Source organism: Notamacropus eugenii, chromosome 7 (genome assembly GCF_028372415.1).
Source record: "Notamacropus eugenii isolate mMacEug1 chromosome 7, mMacEug1.pri_v2, whole genome shotgun sequence".
In the NCBI taxonomy this organism is placed as follows: domain Eukaryota; kingdom Metazoa; phylum Chordata; class Mammalia; order Diprotodontia; family Macropodidae; genus Notamacropus; species Notamacropus eugenii.
Window position 1 is genome coordinate 8,974,254 of NC_092878.1, and position 16,173 is coordinate 8,990,426.

Consider the following 16,173-nt stretch of genomic DNA (forward strand, 5'->3'; position numbering starts at 1 on the left):
GCTCGGGCCCGCCCTCGGCGTTCGGGAGCGCGCCCTGCTCGGGCCCGCGCCCTCGGCGTTCGTTCGGGAGCGCGCCCTCGGCTTTCGGGACCGCCGCTAAAGCCTCCGAGGCGCGCGCTCGTCTGCCTGGGCTTGCGCTGCCTCCCCGCCCCCGCTCCCCGGGAGCCGAGGCTGCGCGCCCACGTGACGGACAGGCGGCCTCCGAGCTGAGCCCCGCCCCCGCACTGCTCGGGTCAGAGTCCCCGCTGAGCTTCCGCGCAGCCGGAGGCCCCGATCAGCGCGCTCGTCGGCCTGGACCCCAGGATCCCCGGAGCGGACTCCGAGGCGGCGCCGGGCGCGCAGGTGTCTGGCCCCCGGGAGTGGGGGCTTGGGGCTGCTCCTCGGGGGGGTGCTAGGCTGGCGCCCCTGGGCGGGGGAGGAGGCAGCCCCTGCCCCCTCGGGCCCCCGGGCCCCCAGTACCCCCATGTCCCCGCCGGGGCCCCGTGCCCCCGGTGCCCCCCGTGCCCCCGCCCGGGCCGTGCCCTGCCTCCGCGCACCATGCCCAAGCCGCGGGTGCATTCTCCTGCTCCCTCCCCCCGCAGGTTCCCCCATCCCCCCAGTACGATGTTGGGCTCCCTGAAGGGGCAGGTGTGCGTGGTGACCGGAGCCTCCAGGGGCATTGGCCGGGGCATTGCCCTGCAGTTGTGCCAGGCCGGAGCCACCGTCTACATCACGGGCCGAAAGCAGGACACCCTGCAGGCCGCTGCCGCGGAGGTGAGCTGGGTTCTAGGCCCTGGTGAGTCAGTGCGGTACCAAGATGGCCCCTGCCCCACGTTGGCACCTCAAGCCCTTGGCACCCTGAGCCGTAACAGCAGGCATCCAGCCAGAGAATGTTGCAACCAGCTGGCGCAGAGGAGGCGTGGATCCCAGGGCAAGGGCACACCTCCGTGGAGTCCTGATGCCCCAGTCCTTCCCTCCGTCAGGGTGGCATGGTCAGACCTTCACTTTGGCCAGGTAGCTGGCAGCTGAGCCCAGAGAACTCGAGGCAGGGATGCTGCCCAGCGATCTGTTGTCCTGGTGCAGGCTCGATGTGGGGGCCTGCCCTAGGTGGGCACTTGTTTGTAGAGGAGGGGACGTATGTGAAAAATACCCTTGAATATCCTGACAAGACTTGGCAACAGGCTGGACAAAGGGGTTGTGAGTGAGGCATCGAGGAGGACATCAAGGTCGCAAGCCTGGGTAAACGAGAAGGATGGTGGTACCCACAGCAGTAACAGAAGTATGCCAGAGAGCAAGATTTGGGGAAATAGATAACGTTCTGTTTTGGACATGCTGTGTTTGTGATGCCCATGGGACGTAAAATTTGAGACATCCGCTAGGCAGGTAGTTATATGAGGCTGGTGCTTAGGAGAGAGAGTCTGGCTAGGTAAATGGATCTTGACAGTCATCTGCATGGACAGCTGATGGGTTCCCCAACTGCGATGGTATAAAGGGAGAAGAGGAGAACACTTCAAATCAGGGTGACCTCTGGCATGGGAAGCCGACTAACCAGTACTGATGACTTCACTCCGCAGATAGATCAGTCTGAAGCCCCAAAGTGTAAGGGGTCCTGTTCCAAGCAAAGAGTAGCTGCCCAATGGGACTATAGATGGAACACATTCACACTTGCAAGGATCTGAGTCTAGAGATAGCATGAGCAGGAGGCTCCCCCAAGAGCGGAAGCTTGGTCAGAAACAGCCGTCCGGTGGGCAGTGACCAGGGCTGGGGCAGTCCTCACACCACCACTTCCACCCTCCCCTTAGGCCTGAGGTCGCCATACTCTGTCCTGAGAATCTAGAAGCCTCAAGGCTACATGTGGCCTTCTAGGTCCTTGGGTGCAGCCTTTTGACCGAGTCTAAATTTTACAGAACAAATTCTTCTAGATTCTAGAAGATCAAGTGTTCTGAATCTTCAAGATTCATGGAACCCTGACTCAGGAGATAGAGGCAAACACAGGACCATAGGTGACCAAGGGCTAACCATACCACTCAAAAGTGCAGCCTGGCCTTGGCAAAAAAAAAGCCTTCATTCCGGAACTAAAGCTGGAGAGATGGAGCAAATAAAACAACCAGTATAAAAATTTATTACACGTAAAGAGTTCCTCAAAAAGTAAAGGGAAACTTTTTGGAACAAACTGAATTTCCCACAAGAACCACATATAAATCCCTAGGAGAAATTAAGCAAGAGATTTAAAAGTTAAAAGCTCTTGAGAAAAAAAAATCGGAAAGAGAACAAAAAACTTAGAAAAGAGAATGGTAAATCATATACAAGATTGAGCTCCCTGAAGATTAGATTAAGTAGAAAACAGTGATTCTCTGAGAACAAGAAACAGAAAAAAAGAGAGAAAAATAGTAGAAACATACAAAAGATAACTGATCTGCAATGTAGATCAGAGAAATAAAATTTAAGAACCGTTGGGGTGGGATGGAGGCATCCTTGAAAACTGTGATTTAAAAAAAAAGTAGACAAATGCAACTCAACAAATCATAATGGAAATTATTGTAATTGTTAGAACCAGAAGGCAAAGTGCCCTATCGTGTTAGAACAGCAAGGTCACTTTGGCTGGCACTACAAAATGCATGGAGGGCAGTAATTTATAATAAAGCTGGAGAGCTAGGATGGGACCAGGTTGTAATAAACTTTAAATGCCAAACAAGGCTTCATACTTGATCCCAGAGCATTTTTTCCTTCCGCTTTGCTATGAGGAATTAAAGTGTACCAATAGTCAGAGTCCATGTGTCCATGGGATTGCCACTGTAATTGCAATAGCTGGTATAATCCATGCAATTAATTTGCTGCCCTCCTTTAAGAACCCTGGAATTCTCAGGAATCCTTGCTCCACACCTGCAATTCCTTGTGCAAACTCCAAGGGGTAGCCTTACTTCATTCACTGAGATCTGCTGGCCTCAGAGCTAGGACCAGTTGAATAGGGAGGAGGGACCTGGTGTGATGCCAGGCAGAGGATGCCGATATGTGCTCATGGGACTCCTGTGTCCATCTTACCCCAGGCACAATCCAGAGGGGGTCGATGTGTGCCCGTGGTTTGTGACTCATCCCAGGAAGATGAGGTGCGGAGTCTGTTTGAAAGAGTGGATAGAGAACAAGATGGGAGATTGGATATACTCGTTAACAATGCCTATGCTGGGGTCCAGGTACCATCCCCCACTCTCTTCTCTCTCCCCCCTCCTCTTTTAATTCCCTGGCCTACCCATAGTTTCAGTTTTGTTTTTTTTTTTTAACATTCTCTGGGCTTGACTCTTAATTGACCCTTAGACCCTGTCTGCCTGTCCCTATATATTTGAGACTCTTCTGCCTTTCGAGTCACACTCCCTCATGCATGCACTCTGCCCCCCCCACTACCCTCCCCACCTTCCATCCCCTTCCTTATTCTTTTCAGAGCATCCTCTCCCATATGAAGAAGCCATTCTGGGAATGCCCAGCCTCTCTGTGGGATGACATCAATAACGTAGGACTCCGGTGAGTATTCTCTCTCCTGATCTACCCTATAATCAAGGGACCAGTTACCCTTCTTTTCAGTTTGTCTGGTAATTCAGAACTTTACCTATCCTTTTATTTTCTCATTGTTCCCCTATCTCTGTCTTATTCTTCACCACTAAGAAGCCCCCCAGATACCCTCACCTATTCGTCAGTGTACCTTTCGTGCATCTGAGAGTCTTCAACCTCCCATCCACTTGCCTTTGCTAACACTCTTCTAGAAAGCCCCCAAATGATAAGGTCAAGAAAATGCCTACCTCCCCTCCAGTCTACTTGCTAGCTGTGGGTTTGGTTTTGTTTTTTAGGTTGTAAAGAATACAGTGTTGTAGAAATCTGTCAAATATCTCTTCTTTTGAGAATTAGCATGTGGTTACATCTTCCCCTCTACCCCTTCTCCATCATATAAATACATTCTGTCCAGTTTTCGTAGTGCACATAGGTTGAATTGAGGAAAGTTTATGTACATCATAAATTTGAAGTGGAAACCACAGAATTTCAAGCTTGTTGTATCTTTTTCACTTTAATGAAAGACATTACGGTGCTGCGGATTGATCTTGGGACTTGGAGACAGGAAGCTGTGAACTCAGGTCGCAATTCGTAGTTCTTACTATCCATGTGACCTTGACAAGTCACCTTTTTGAGCCATCCAATACCTCTTTATATAAAAAGGGAATGACAGTGTCTTAAGCAGTTACCTCACTGGGTACTTACTTATTGTAAGACTTAAATGAGGTAACGAATGTCTAAAGTATTTTAAAGCCTTCGAGTATTATGCAGATGTTGACTTGTTACTGTTGTACTTAGAGTCCTGTTCCCCATATCTAATTAGGATAAAAAACGAATTGGAAGTATAACTGAAGGGATATAGGTTCCATACAAGCAGGAACATTCCTGAAAGTAAGAAATGAGATCTTCTAAGCTAGGAGACCAAGGGCAGCCATTGGGCTTCCTTTTCTGGAGGTCTTTGGGGACCAAAGTCTACGTTATCTAGGCAAGTTTCTTTGAAGATGAGATTAATAAAGTATCCTCTAGAGGGCCCTACCAACCACAATGAGAAGTGATGACAAGTCCTGCTTGGTTCGTCAGAGGTTAGGCACTTGTCTCTCTGCTCTGTGTAGCACCCAAAGCGTGCAGTTAGATGCTGTTTCCATCTGTGCTTCACTTTTCTCCCCTTCAGAGGCCACTATTTATGCTCAGTGTACGGAGCCCGGCTCATGGTGCCGGCTGGTCGAGGGCTCATCGTGGTCATCTCCTCACTTGGTGGGCTGCAGTATTTATTCAGTGTACCCTATGGTGTGGGTAAAGCAGCGGTAAGGACCTGATGACTGGGAGGTGAAGGTAAAAGCTTGACAAGATTCAAAGAAGGTGTTCTCACTGGGTCATGTTGGAAAGAATAGTTCTGTCCCTTCATATACGCACCTTCCTTTTTGGACTTTAAGAACAAAACCCATAGTCCTAAATTCTTTCCTGAAATTAAGGGGGTGTTATGGAAAGGGAAATAATTTAAGGGTTTCTGGGTAGGAGAGAGTTTTTTGATAGGGAAGGCTCTGAAATTGGGAGCAGGTATATGTAGGTAAAACTTACAGGTAAAACTGGAAAAACAGTAGGGGAATGAAGTTAAAGGATCACAGCTTTCATTTCTGTCCTGTTTCCTCTATAGTGTGATAGGATGGCCGCAGATTGTGCCCAGGAGCTACGACGCCACGGTGTTGCCTATGTGTCTCTTTGGCCAGGGTTGGTGAAGACAGAGCTAGTGACGGAACACTTGAACAAGGAAGAGGACCACATTGTACCTCAGGTCAGCAAAGAAAGGGCATGGGAGTGATCATCTACCCACCTAATACTTAGGCACAGAACCCAAGGGGCACTACTAGATCCAGCCTCAAGGAGGGTTAATTCAGCTTCCACTCAACTTGCATTTATTAAACCTTGTGGGTGCAGAGCACCGTGGTAAGGTTATGGAAGGGTACAACATTTAGATAAGGCATAGTCTCTGCTCTCATAGATTTACAGTCTAACATGGACTTGTAAATAGAGCTGGATTTGGAATCAAAGAACAGGTTAAAATCCCAGTTCTGCCTCCTATTACTTTCGTAGCCTTGAGCTACTAGTTTTACCTGTCTGGGCTTCATTTTATTCTTACACGAAATAACAGGCTGGAATATCAAACTATTAAGGTCCTTTTCAGCTCTAAATCTATGACCTAGGAGAAAGGCAGTAGTAGCTCTAGAAAACCAGTGGAAGGGGGCTCTACTTCATTGCCTGAGAGAGAGGCAAGGAAGAGCCCCTTCTCAAGATTTTCTGAGGGGAGAATAAATTCTTTTCCACCCCTAACCAAACCTTGATTTGGCTGCTTGAGGCAGGGCTGCAAAGAATGATCCTAACCAGGTCGACTTCGGATGATGCTGTTAGACTAATAGTTTGTATCTTTTAATCGTGCCATGTAGATGAAAGAACATTTTCTAATTGCGGAGACCACAGAATTGAGTGGCAAATGTGTGGTGGCCCTGGCAACAGGTAGATTGATGGGATGGGAGGCCGGGGGCATGCAGGATGTGCTACTAAAGACATCATGGGAATCTGTAGAGCTAATATGAACCAGAGCTGGGTTCTCCTGCCTTTGGAGGCAAGAGAGAGATCAACAACATTGTTTGGGACCTTGGGAACCGTATTGGGTACATACATTTAATAAACTTAATAGCCACGTGCTCTACGTTCCCAGACCCAGAGGGATTATATACTAGAGGATATCTCCCTGAAAGGAAGGGGCAAAAACATATTGATAGCCATGGAGCTAAACTCATTCTTTTGAAATTTCTAAAGTAGATACTTTTTTATTAGGCTACTCCCTTCAGTCTATATGCATTGATGCTTTCTGTCCCCAGATCCTGATATCCTACAACTGAGTGGTCGAGTTCTGCCATCCTGTGATCTGGCTCGAAAATATGGCTTTAAGGATGTGGATGGTGAGAAGCTGGAGGGCAAGGGAGTGAAAGGGGAAATGTCCTTATGTTCTCAAACTTTCCTTCTTCCTCCATCCATTTTTCACCTTTCTTCTTTTACTTCCTTTCCCACCATTTTTTTTATTGCCCCTTCCTTATCTCCCCCTGCTCCCATTTCCAAGGTTTGGGGTAGCTTAAGGGTGGGGATGGACAGTCTGAGCTCACTAGCCCAGTTTTCCTTCCTGTTGCTTCAGGCCGTCCTGTCACTGACTACCTATCCCTGCAATCAGTGCTTTCTCAGGCTCCCAGACTGGCCTGGCTGGCCCCTTACATGCCCAGCTTCCTCCGTATGCCCAAGTGGATTTTGACTCTTTATTCCAGTAAGTTCTGATCTTACCAGCCAGCCAATACGAAGGGGTGAGACTTCCTGTCTTCCCAAACTTGGCACAACTGCTTTCTACTCTGCCAAAATCATCAGCCATTGATCAAGGAGTGATTGGACATATCTGGATGAAGAAAATTCCTATTATCTCACATACCTGGACTCTTGAGCACCCCCGCCTTTAGCTGGGTCTTTCCCTGTATCATCTGTATACTCCACCCGAAGCCAGGAGAGTCCTGGTGAGAAGAGCTTTTAGGTGTGGCACAGATTCTGGTCTTACCTGAAGCAATGACTGGCTTTGGGATTCTTGGGAGCGCTAACACCACTGGTGCTTTGTCTTTGATTTTTTTGTTCCTGTACCTTGTTCGGCCTTAAAATGGAAAAGGAAATAAAAAACTCAGTTCAGCTATTAATTTAACAAACATTTATGGAGTCTTATGTACTGTGCCCTCAAGAAGCTTGTAATCTAACAAGAGATACAATGGCTGTACAAAGGGACCACATGGTATGCTGGATAGAGAGCCAGCCTTGGCGTTAGGAAGGACATGAGTTCAGGTCCTACCTCTAGCACAGCACATGTGCTCTGAGACTCAGTCTCCTAGCTTCCACTGCATGGGCAAGTTGAGTACCCAGAGAGTCTTTAGTGCTTTTTTCCCTCAGGGTCCTAGGAGAAGGGGGATGTGGTTTCTCTAAGTATAGCTGGTATACTTCCCCCAGTGATTATCACTTGATATCAATTAGCTGTACTTAACATTTAGGAAAGAGTATTTACTGAAGAAGTACGGCAAAACCACCAGATAGAAAAACATCCCTCCATACTGGGGCACACTCTCCCACAAGGACATACAGAAACCAGGGTCATAGGGCCCAAGCCTAGAGCAGTCTGTTGCAATAAGGGTGACCCGCAGCTCCTGGAAATCTTTTTGCTGAAGGTCCTTTTGTCTCCTTTGTGGTGCCCTTGTAAAGGCATGGCATGATACAGCTTTCTGCTAAGCTTTGGAGAGTCCTCAGGCTGTCTCCTTTGTCCTCGGTTCCCTATGAAGACACTGCTAGGATATCCAAAATCTTCTGACATTTCGAAGTTCACAAGGTCCTTTTATTAAGAGGAAGAGCAGAGAGAGGACAGATCTTCACCATGCAGTTCCCTATCATGGTCTCCACTAGACAGCTCTCTCTTCTGGGTTGGCTAAATACTCAGATACCCTGGTTCCACAGCCCATGGGGCACTACTGAGTCTCCCCAGCCAATCCCAATACACTTCCTGTGCAGAGTTACTTTATTTCATCCAATGGCTTTCATTTCCTCCAAATTAATCAAGGAGTTTTCCCACCTAGTTCATTGCCTTTGATTGACTGATTCAATAGAGGTTCTAACCTGACAAAAGTAGTTTCTTTAAGCGAGGTAAGAATGATTTCAGTGGATACCTGTCCTCCCAAACACCTACTGACTCTGATTTGTGCAAGTCACCGAACCTCTAAGTGCCCACAGGCAACATGAAGACTATAAAGTACAGAGAAAGTTCTGACCTCCCTTGACTGAGGAAGAAGCTCCTCATCAGGACCTGATAAAGTCATACGACCTGTTTAGGGGCATGATTGGACGGCCAGTTGCAGGAATCTAGCACCCTATGGCTCTTTTAGCTGATGATCATGAGCCCTTCACTAAGAAAAAGGGGAAGCCCTATGGACCCCCTGGGATTATTCCAATGGGTGCTAACAAGAGACTGACAGATAAAATAAAGAGGTTGAAAGAATTAGTATTCCCTGGATCTTGCAAATGTTTTAGAAAAGTAGGACCATCAGTGTTGTAGACCATCAGTGTTGTAGACCAGATTTGAGTTAAGACAGTCTGATGGCTCAAGTTTAGGACTGGAATGAAAGGAGACAAATCATCTCACAGTTAACAAAAGGAAGTTTACTTAGCCATATTATGGTAAGGTGATTCATCAAGTTTATACATTAATTCAGTTGGCATTCAACTTACCTGCCAGTGAAGAGATCTGTCAAATCTGAAGTAGTCCCTGGTGGCTTTTGTACTTAAACCACAAGGAAGATCTCTTTACTGATTTTAGCCTTAGTTTCTTGGACCAGTTAAGTCCTGAAGTGGTTTCAATGCCATTTAAGAGAAACTATGCAGATGTTAATGCTTATGACAGCCAACATGAGGAAAATGAAAATGGATTGTCTATACACTTTCAGCTGTGTGTGTTCGTCCTTTGTTGCCAAAGAAGACCATGCCATCAGAGAAATGATGACATGACTTGCCCTTGACTTTGTTTTGAGTGAGGGAGGGCTGTGCAGGTCACCAGCCTTACTTCTCCTCCAGAGGCATCTGAATCCAGTGACCAGATATTCATCAGCATGACTGGAGATGACCCAGGATGAAGTATACTAGAGACAGATGGAAGCAGGGACCAGTAGGCCACAGGCAAAAGCATGTGTTGAATTCTGTTAAGATCAGAGCTATTTGTGAAGAGAAGGGGAGTAGGAACAAGGATGAGAACTGGGAACAGGCATCGGTGGTAAGAAAACCTCAGGTTGTTCTACTATCGCTCCCCACAGGATACATCCTCCAGAGTTAGAGTGGATAGGCTTTTACCACCAAGGAACTTGGGAGGCTACAAGAGAAGTTTACAACAGTCTAATGAGTCATTAGAACAGTGATTAGTGAGAGTATGGTCTAATGAGGTCAATTCAATCTCCCAGCTACAGTTCCATTGGTATAAGGAACCTCACAGAAGATTTAATTTTGCAAAGCCAGTTAAATCAGTTAAATGGAGACTTATTGTCCCTTTTTGGTGACCAAGATGGGGACTTCTGCTTATCTAGCCCTATAAAAATGAATTCCCTCAGTCAAAACTATCTATAGTCATATGAAAAGATGCTCTAAATCACTATTGATTAAAGATGAAAATTAAAACTCTGAGGTACCACTTCATACCTATCAGGTTGGCTAATGTGACAGAAAAGGAAAATAAGTGTCAGAGGGGATATGGAAAAATAAGGACACTAATGCCCTGTTGGAACTGTGAACTGATGCAACCATCCTGGAGAGCAATTTGAAACTATGCTCCAAAGGGCTATAAAACTGTGAATATCCTTTGACCCAACAATGAAACTGCTAGGTCTGTGTCCCAAAATGATCAAAGAAAAAGGACAAGAATATTTATAGCAGCTTTTTTGTGGTGGCAAAGAATTTAAAATTGAGGGGATATCCATCAACGGGGAAATGGCTGAACAAGTTGTGGTATATGACTATGATGGAATACTATTTCCTATAAAAAATGACGAGCAAGATGGTTTCAGAAAAACCTGGAAAGATTGTGAATGACTTAGCTGCTCTGACCAACACAATGATCCAAGACAATTCCAAAGGATTTATGATAAAACATACTGTGCACTTCTGGAGAAAGATCTGGAGTCTGAATGCAGATTGAAGCATAATTTTTTTCACTTTCATTTTCTTGCTTTTTTGGCAACATGGCTAATAGTAAATATGTTTTGCAGGATTTCACATCTATAATTGATATCGCATATCTTGACTTCACAATGGGTAGGAGAGGTGTAAGAGGGAGGGAGAGAATTTGGAATTCAATTTTTAAAAAATGAATGTTATAAATAATAAATTTTTAAAATTTTAAATGAATTCTCTCTATGGCCAGTTCCTCAGTGGGGGTCACCAAGGGATGGGGTGAAATTCTTAGGAGAGAAGGGGTTTAGTTGACCTATTACCGCTATGACCAACATATGTCAGGACCAGTTATATCTTGCCTTTTATACTGAGCCCTGACTGGTGGCATCAGCCTTTAACTGGATCTCCATTGCCATACCACCATACAGGCCTGGTTAGACCAACTCATGAAATTTAAGGAGATTAGGGCAGACTTAACTGTCTAGGCTAATATGACTACCACACAAACAAGCATACTAGAAATGTTGGGAAGAAATACTGCTACTGCTCCCAGATTAAGTGTTTGGAGAGTAACCTTTTCCCATAAGATGCTTTGGGTGTGGCTTTGAAGTATGAAAGATTATTATTACTTTATGGGGGTGTTAATAAAACTTTCTCATATGGGATTCAGGCAGTTGGGGTCCTGATCTGTCCAGATTTAGGACATCCCCCAAAGCTTCCAACTTTATTTGCTTGTTCTAACCACCTAAATCTTTGTATGTAGACAAGAAGTCTTAGAGATGTCTCCCTAGGGCAGAAGCTGAGGTTCCCCCAAGGTTCAAGTTCTAACTGCAGAACCAGAAGGAGGCCAAAGTCCATATACCCAAGTCATGGTAACTTACAAAGGGCAGAGCCACCAAATGTATAAGGGGCTGCTAGATACCCAGGTTACTATTATACCGAGATATCATAGGGACACTCTACTTTCCATCAGGAGTTTTGGAGGGATAGCGGGGAGGTCCTTACTCAGGCGAAGGTGGTTGGAAGATTCTCCACCTAGGCCTTGTGATGGTTAATCAGTGTGGTTACCTTGTGGAAAAAGATGCTATGATTCCTTGGGGGTCAGTACAGAAGCTCCTGTACATCTAAGAGAAACAGTTCAGATCATCCTTAATTGGCATATCTCCTTCCTCCTGGGATAATCACTGGGTGATTCCTTCCCAAAGGATAGGATTGTTGGGAAGCACTTTGCTTTCTAATGACATGGGGAAGGAGAATTCAACTAGAAGAAAGAGAATTCCTTCACTGACCTGGCACTGCCCAATGTTCGGTTCTTAAGATGAATAGGTTCAAGCTAGTGGTAGTAATGCCCCCTATTGATTAACATAGTGCTAATGAAGGTATGCATTTTTATGTGATGGTTTTTAAAGATTCAAGTACAATCTTGGTGTTTATCTTATTTTTTGGTGTAGTGGATAGAGTCCCAGGTTTGGAGTCTGGAAGACCTGAGTTCAGATCTGGTCTCAGACACTTATTAGCTATGTAACCCTAGGCAAATCACTCAACCTCTACTTGCCTCAGTTTCCTCATCTGTAAAATGGAAATAATAGAATCTCCTGGGGTTGTGATGAGATAATAATTGTAAAGCACTTAGCCTTGTGGCTGGCACATAATAAGTGCTGTACAAACACTAGCTATTATCGTTACTACAACAAACGGAAGGTAGAAAAGATCAGCAGAGATTTCTCAAATATTCTTTTTGTCATCAATCTATGAAGGCATAGATGAATCTCATAAAAATTCTATAGAGATAGGGGAAAAGGCATATGGTCAGTAGGTATTAATAAGTTCCAAGATTGTTTTCATGCTTTTGATAACTTCCTCTTCCTCAAATCACTTCTGATTTTATCTCTCAGCACCCTTACAATTTTGCTGACTTTATCACTAACCTGCTCTTCATTCACGTATGTGACCTATCCTACCTACTTTTGCAACACTTTTCTTTCTTAAGGCTATTTCTAATCCCAATGAGAGGGCAGCTAGGTGATGCAGTGGATAGAATGCAAGACTTGGAGTCAGGAAGATCTGAAATCAAATTTGACTTCAGACACTGGCTGTGTGACCCTGGGCAAGTCGCTTAACCCTGTTTGCCTCAGTTTCTTATCTGTAAAATGAGCTGGAGAAGGAAATGGAAAACCACTGCAGTATCTTTGCCAAGAAAACCTCAAATGGAGTCACAAAGAGTTGGACATGACTGAAAGGACTCAACAACAGCGTTAACCTTATATGCTAATGGGGGAGACAGCAGGTACATGTAAAAATATATACAGTGTGAAATTTACACACATGCAGAGTAGGTAAAGGCAAAACATTCTGAAAAGGAGGATACTAACAGCTGGAGGAATCAGGACAACTTCCATGTGGACGATGGTGCCTGAGTCAAGGAGGAGGGGTCTCTGAAGGAGAGGTAAGGCAGGAATGCATTCCAGGTATGAGGAATAGCCAATTCAAAGGAACAGAGAGATGGGAGTGTCTTGAGCGCAGAACAGAAAGAAGGCCGGTTGGATTGGATCATCGTGTATGGTAAAGTGGAATAATGTCTGGGTATACCCGAGTAGGTTGTGAAGGGCTTTAAAAGCTAAACAGAGGAGTTGATACCTTCCTCTAGAGGAAGCACTTCAGGAAAACTCTTAGTCTGCAACACATGTAGGACATACTAGAGTGGGGAGAGACTGAGGCAGAGACCAGTTAGGAGGTGATTTACAATAATCTAATGACAGGTACCATTTATATAGTGCATCAGAGTTTACAAAATGCCTTACACATTTCTCATCTGATCCTCACAAGCCCTCATTTTACAGATGAGGAAACTGAAGCCAACTGATTAAACGAGTTCCCCCAGGGTCACACAGCTAGTGAATGTCTGAAGCAAGATTTGAATTCAAGAATTCCTGACTCCAAGGCCAAAACTTCATCCCCTTTGTCACTTAGCTGTCCCTAAAGTAGAGATGTTGAGGACCTGAACTAAGGTAGTAGTGAAGAGAAGGTGTCCAGGTATAAGAGATGTTGTGAAGGTAGACATGGCAAGATTTGATTGTTGGTTGGATATATGGAGTGAAGGAGAAGCAGTAGTCAAGGATAATATGGATTATAAATCTGAGACATTGGAGGATGTTGTTGCCTTCAATAGAAATAGTGAAGTTTGGAAGAGGGGAGAGTTTTTAGAGGAAAAGATCAATTCAATTTCAGACATGTTAAGTTTGATGTCTCTGGGAAATCCAGTGTGAAACGACTGAAACTCAAGGAAGACACTGGATCTGGATATATAGATCTGAGAGACGTCTGTATGGAAATAACAGTTTGAAATATGCTTTGCAAGATTTCGTATATGTAATAGGTATTTTATTTCTTGCCTTCTCAATGGATGGGGAAGGAGCTAGAGAGAAGAAGAGATTTTTAAAAGTTTTAAAAGAGAAATTATGTATTAACTATTTAAACTTATTTTTCATTTATAAACTAAATAAAAGCATGATTTGGGGAGAAATAATGGTTTAAATCCATGGGAGCTGATAAGGTTACCAAGACAGAAGAGGGGCTAGCAGTGAGCACTGGAGAATATTCTGAGTTAGGGAACATGATCTGGATGATGAGCCAGAAAAGGAGACCAAGAAGGAGCAGTCAGATAGGTGGGATTTCAGCCAGTAGGGGGCAGTGTCACAAAAATCCAAAGACGAAAGAGTAATCAGCAGGAAAGGGTGGTCAGCAGTGAGTCATAAGGTCAAAAGTCAGACTGCAAAGGATTGAGGAAATGGAGGCATATAGAGAATGTTCTCAAGGAGTCTGGCTGAGAAAGAGAGTAGACATAAAGGATAATAACTTGAGAGAATGGTAGTGTCTAGTGAAAATTTCCTAAGGATAAGAGAGACTTGGGCATATCTGAAGGCAGCTGGGAAGGCACCAGTAGGGAGAAGTTAGAGATTTGAGAGGGTGAGAGGATGGCTGTGAATATAATCTTCTGGAGAAGAAGGGAGGGAAGGGAAGGAGTTAAACCTTGGCAAGAAAGGACCATCCTTTATCAGAGGCTAAGAGAAAGAAGGACAAAGTGGAAGACAATGTCAAGGGCTTTTGAGATGAAAAGAATGGGAGAAGAGAGTAGCTGTTCACCTCAAATGGCCTTAGTATTTTAGCTGATGGAGGAGAGGTGAGATGAAGTAGGAGGAGGGCATTAAAAGAGGAGCAGTGGTCCTCAGCTGACAAGAAGACACTAGTGGGTGGCTAGGCCTGGGTCTGAATTTGGCCCGGGTCCAGTAATGGTAGCCCTACTCACTCTCTGGAGTGTCTGGTAGAAGGGAAGAGGGCATGGTATTGGGAATTATGAAGAAAATTCTTGGAATTCAGTCCTCAGACTCAATCCCTGACATTTACGAGGATTGTTCAACCCAACATTCTTTGTTTCCTTTAAAGACTAAAGGAAATGGGTTACCCCAAGAAAATAGACTAGATATAAAGAGCCAATATATACCAAAGAATTCTTAGCAGCACTCTTTATGACAGCAAAGAACTGGAAATGAAATGTTTCTATTGACTAGGGAATGATAATCAAATTCTGGCACATGAGTATAATAAATACCCTATTATGCAGCCATAATAAATAATCAATGTGAGGAATTAGAGAAATGTGGAAAGATTTGTGTGAAATGATGTAAAATAAAGTATGCAGAACTAAGAAAATATAAGCAATGATTACAACAGTATAAATGAAACATTCCAAAAATGGAATAGGAAAAGCCAGGAAGGTTGATAGAAAAGACAGCGAATCACTTTTCCCTCTAGGCCAAGAGGTGGAAAATCACCAGGGCAGATAGTGTACACATTGTCAGATAACCTCTTATCAGATGTTTTTGCTTAAGTATTTTTCTTTGTCACAAGGAAAGATACAACCCAGAGAGCAGAGGGGATGGGACACAAAGCTAAAAAGCATCAAAATGAAATGTTTTGTTTTGTTTTTTAGAGAAAATGAGTTTGAGTTTCAGATAAGTCAAAACCAATGAAACACTTGCTCCTTAGAGAGTGGTAAGATAAGGACACAGCCTAACTGTGAAACCTTTCTTGATTGAACTTGAAGAATAGGAGACGTCTGTCCATGATTTCTAAGGAAAACAGAAGTATCTTGTATAGAATATGATATAATGGGGATAAAAGACTGATTTGAATCCCAGAGCTTGGGTTCAAATCTAGCCCTGCCACTTGTTACCTGTGTGACCCTGAACAAGTTACTTCATCTCTGAGAGTCTTTAAGTCTTCTGTTATAAAACAATGGAATTTAAATGACCTCTAAAATCTCTTCCAATTCTAAATTTATGGTCTTATCAACACCTATTATATACAAAGATGGATTCAATGATAATTTAAGGCCACTGGTGTAACATAAAGAAATGTCATCTGATTATGGAAGTCCCTGAGATATTCAAGAGGGAAAAAAGCCCTTGATGAATGAAAAGAAGCAAGAATAGAAAAGAAGAAAAGTAGATTGTCTCTGAGGGAGTCTGAAGAGCAGGAGCCTCTGCCACCATAGCACACACTGAATGATAGGAAAGTGAGCTCAGAACCGGTGGCTGTCCAATAACAGAAGTTCCCCCGAGCTCCAGCCTCTCCCCTTTACTCCAGTTCATTGTCTCTTGCCTTGTTCCCATGAATTGTATTCTAGAATTATCTAGAATAGACAAAGATTTTTTCTTTCTCCACCTGCCTGGATTTCTCCTACTTTTCCAGTCTTCTTACAGAGAGGCACACTTCCCTCCACATACTGCGTGATTGAGTGACACGGGTCACATTGTTGTTCCTCCTTGTAAACATTTCCAAACTCCCACCTCCCAACTTCAAGAAATTTCACTTGCCATGCCCCATGCCTGGAATTCCTTCTTTCCTCAATTCTACCTCCTGGCT

General features: G+C 44.4%; 1 protein-coding gene across 1 annotated transcript; it reads left to right on the top strand.

The window, feature by feature from the left end:
* The first annotated feature begins 603 nt into the window (after positions 1-603).
* DHRS1 (dehydrogenase/reductase 1) lies at positions 604-7,259 on the top strand. The gene is made up of 8 exons (XM_072623583.1): positions 604-753; positions 3,027-3,170; positions 3,416-3,495; positions 4,691-4,823; positions 5,174-5,311; positions 5,961-6,030; positions 6,399-6,479; positions 6,710-7,259. The coding sequence occupies exons 1-8, from the start codon at positions 604-606 to the stop codon at positions 6,844-6,846; spliced, it is 933 nt and encodes a 310-aa protein (XP_072479684.1). The 3' UTR covers positions 6,847-7,259.
* The last annotated feature ends 8,914 nt before the right edge of the window (positions 7,260-16,173 follow it).

Coding starts and splice junctions, on each gene's coding strand:
- DHRS1 (XM_072623583.1), top strand. CDS start 604: ATGTTGGGCTCCCTGAAGGGGCAGGTGTGCGTGGTGACCGGAGCCTCC. Junction 3,171..3,415: donor ATGCCTATGCTGGGGTCCAG/GTACCATCCCCC, acceptor TATTCTTTTCAG/AGCATCCTCTCCCATATGAA. Junction 3,496..4,690: donor ATCAATAACGTAGGACTCCG/GTGAGTATTCTC, acceptor TCTCCCCTTCAG/AGGCCACTATTTATGCTCAG.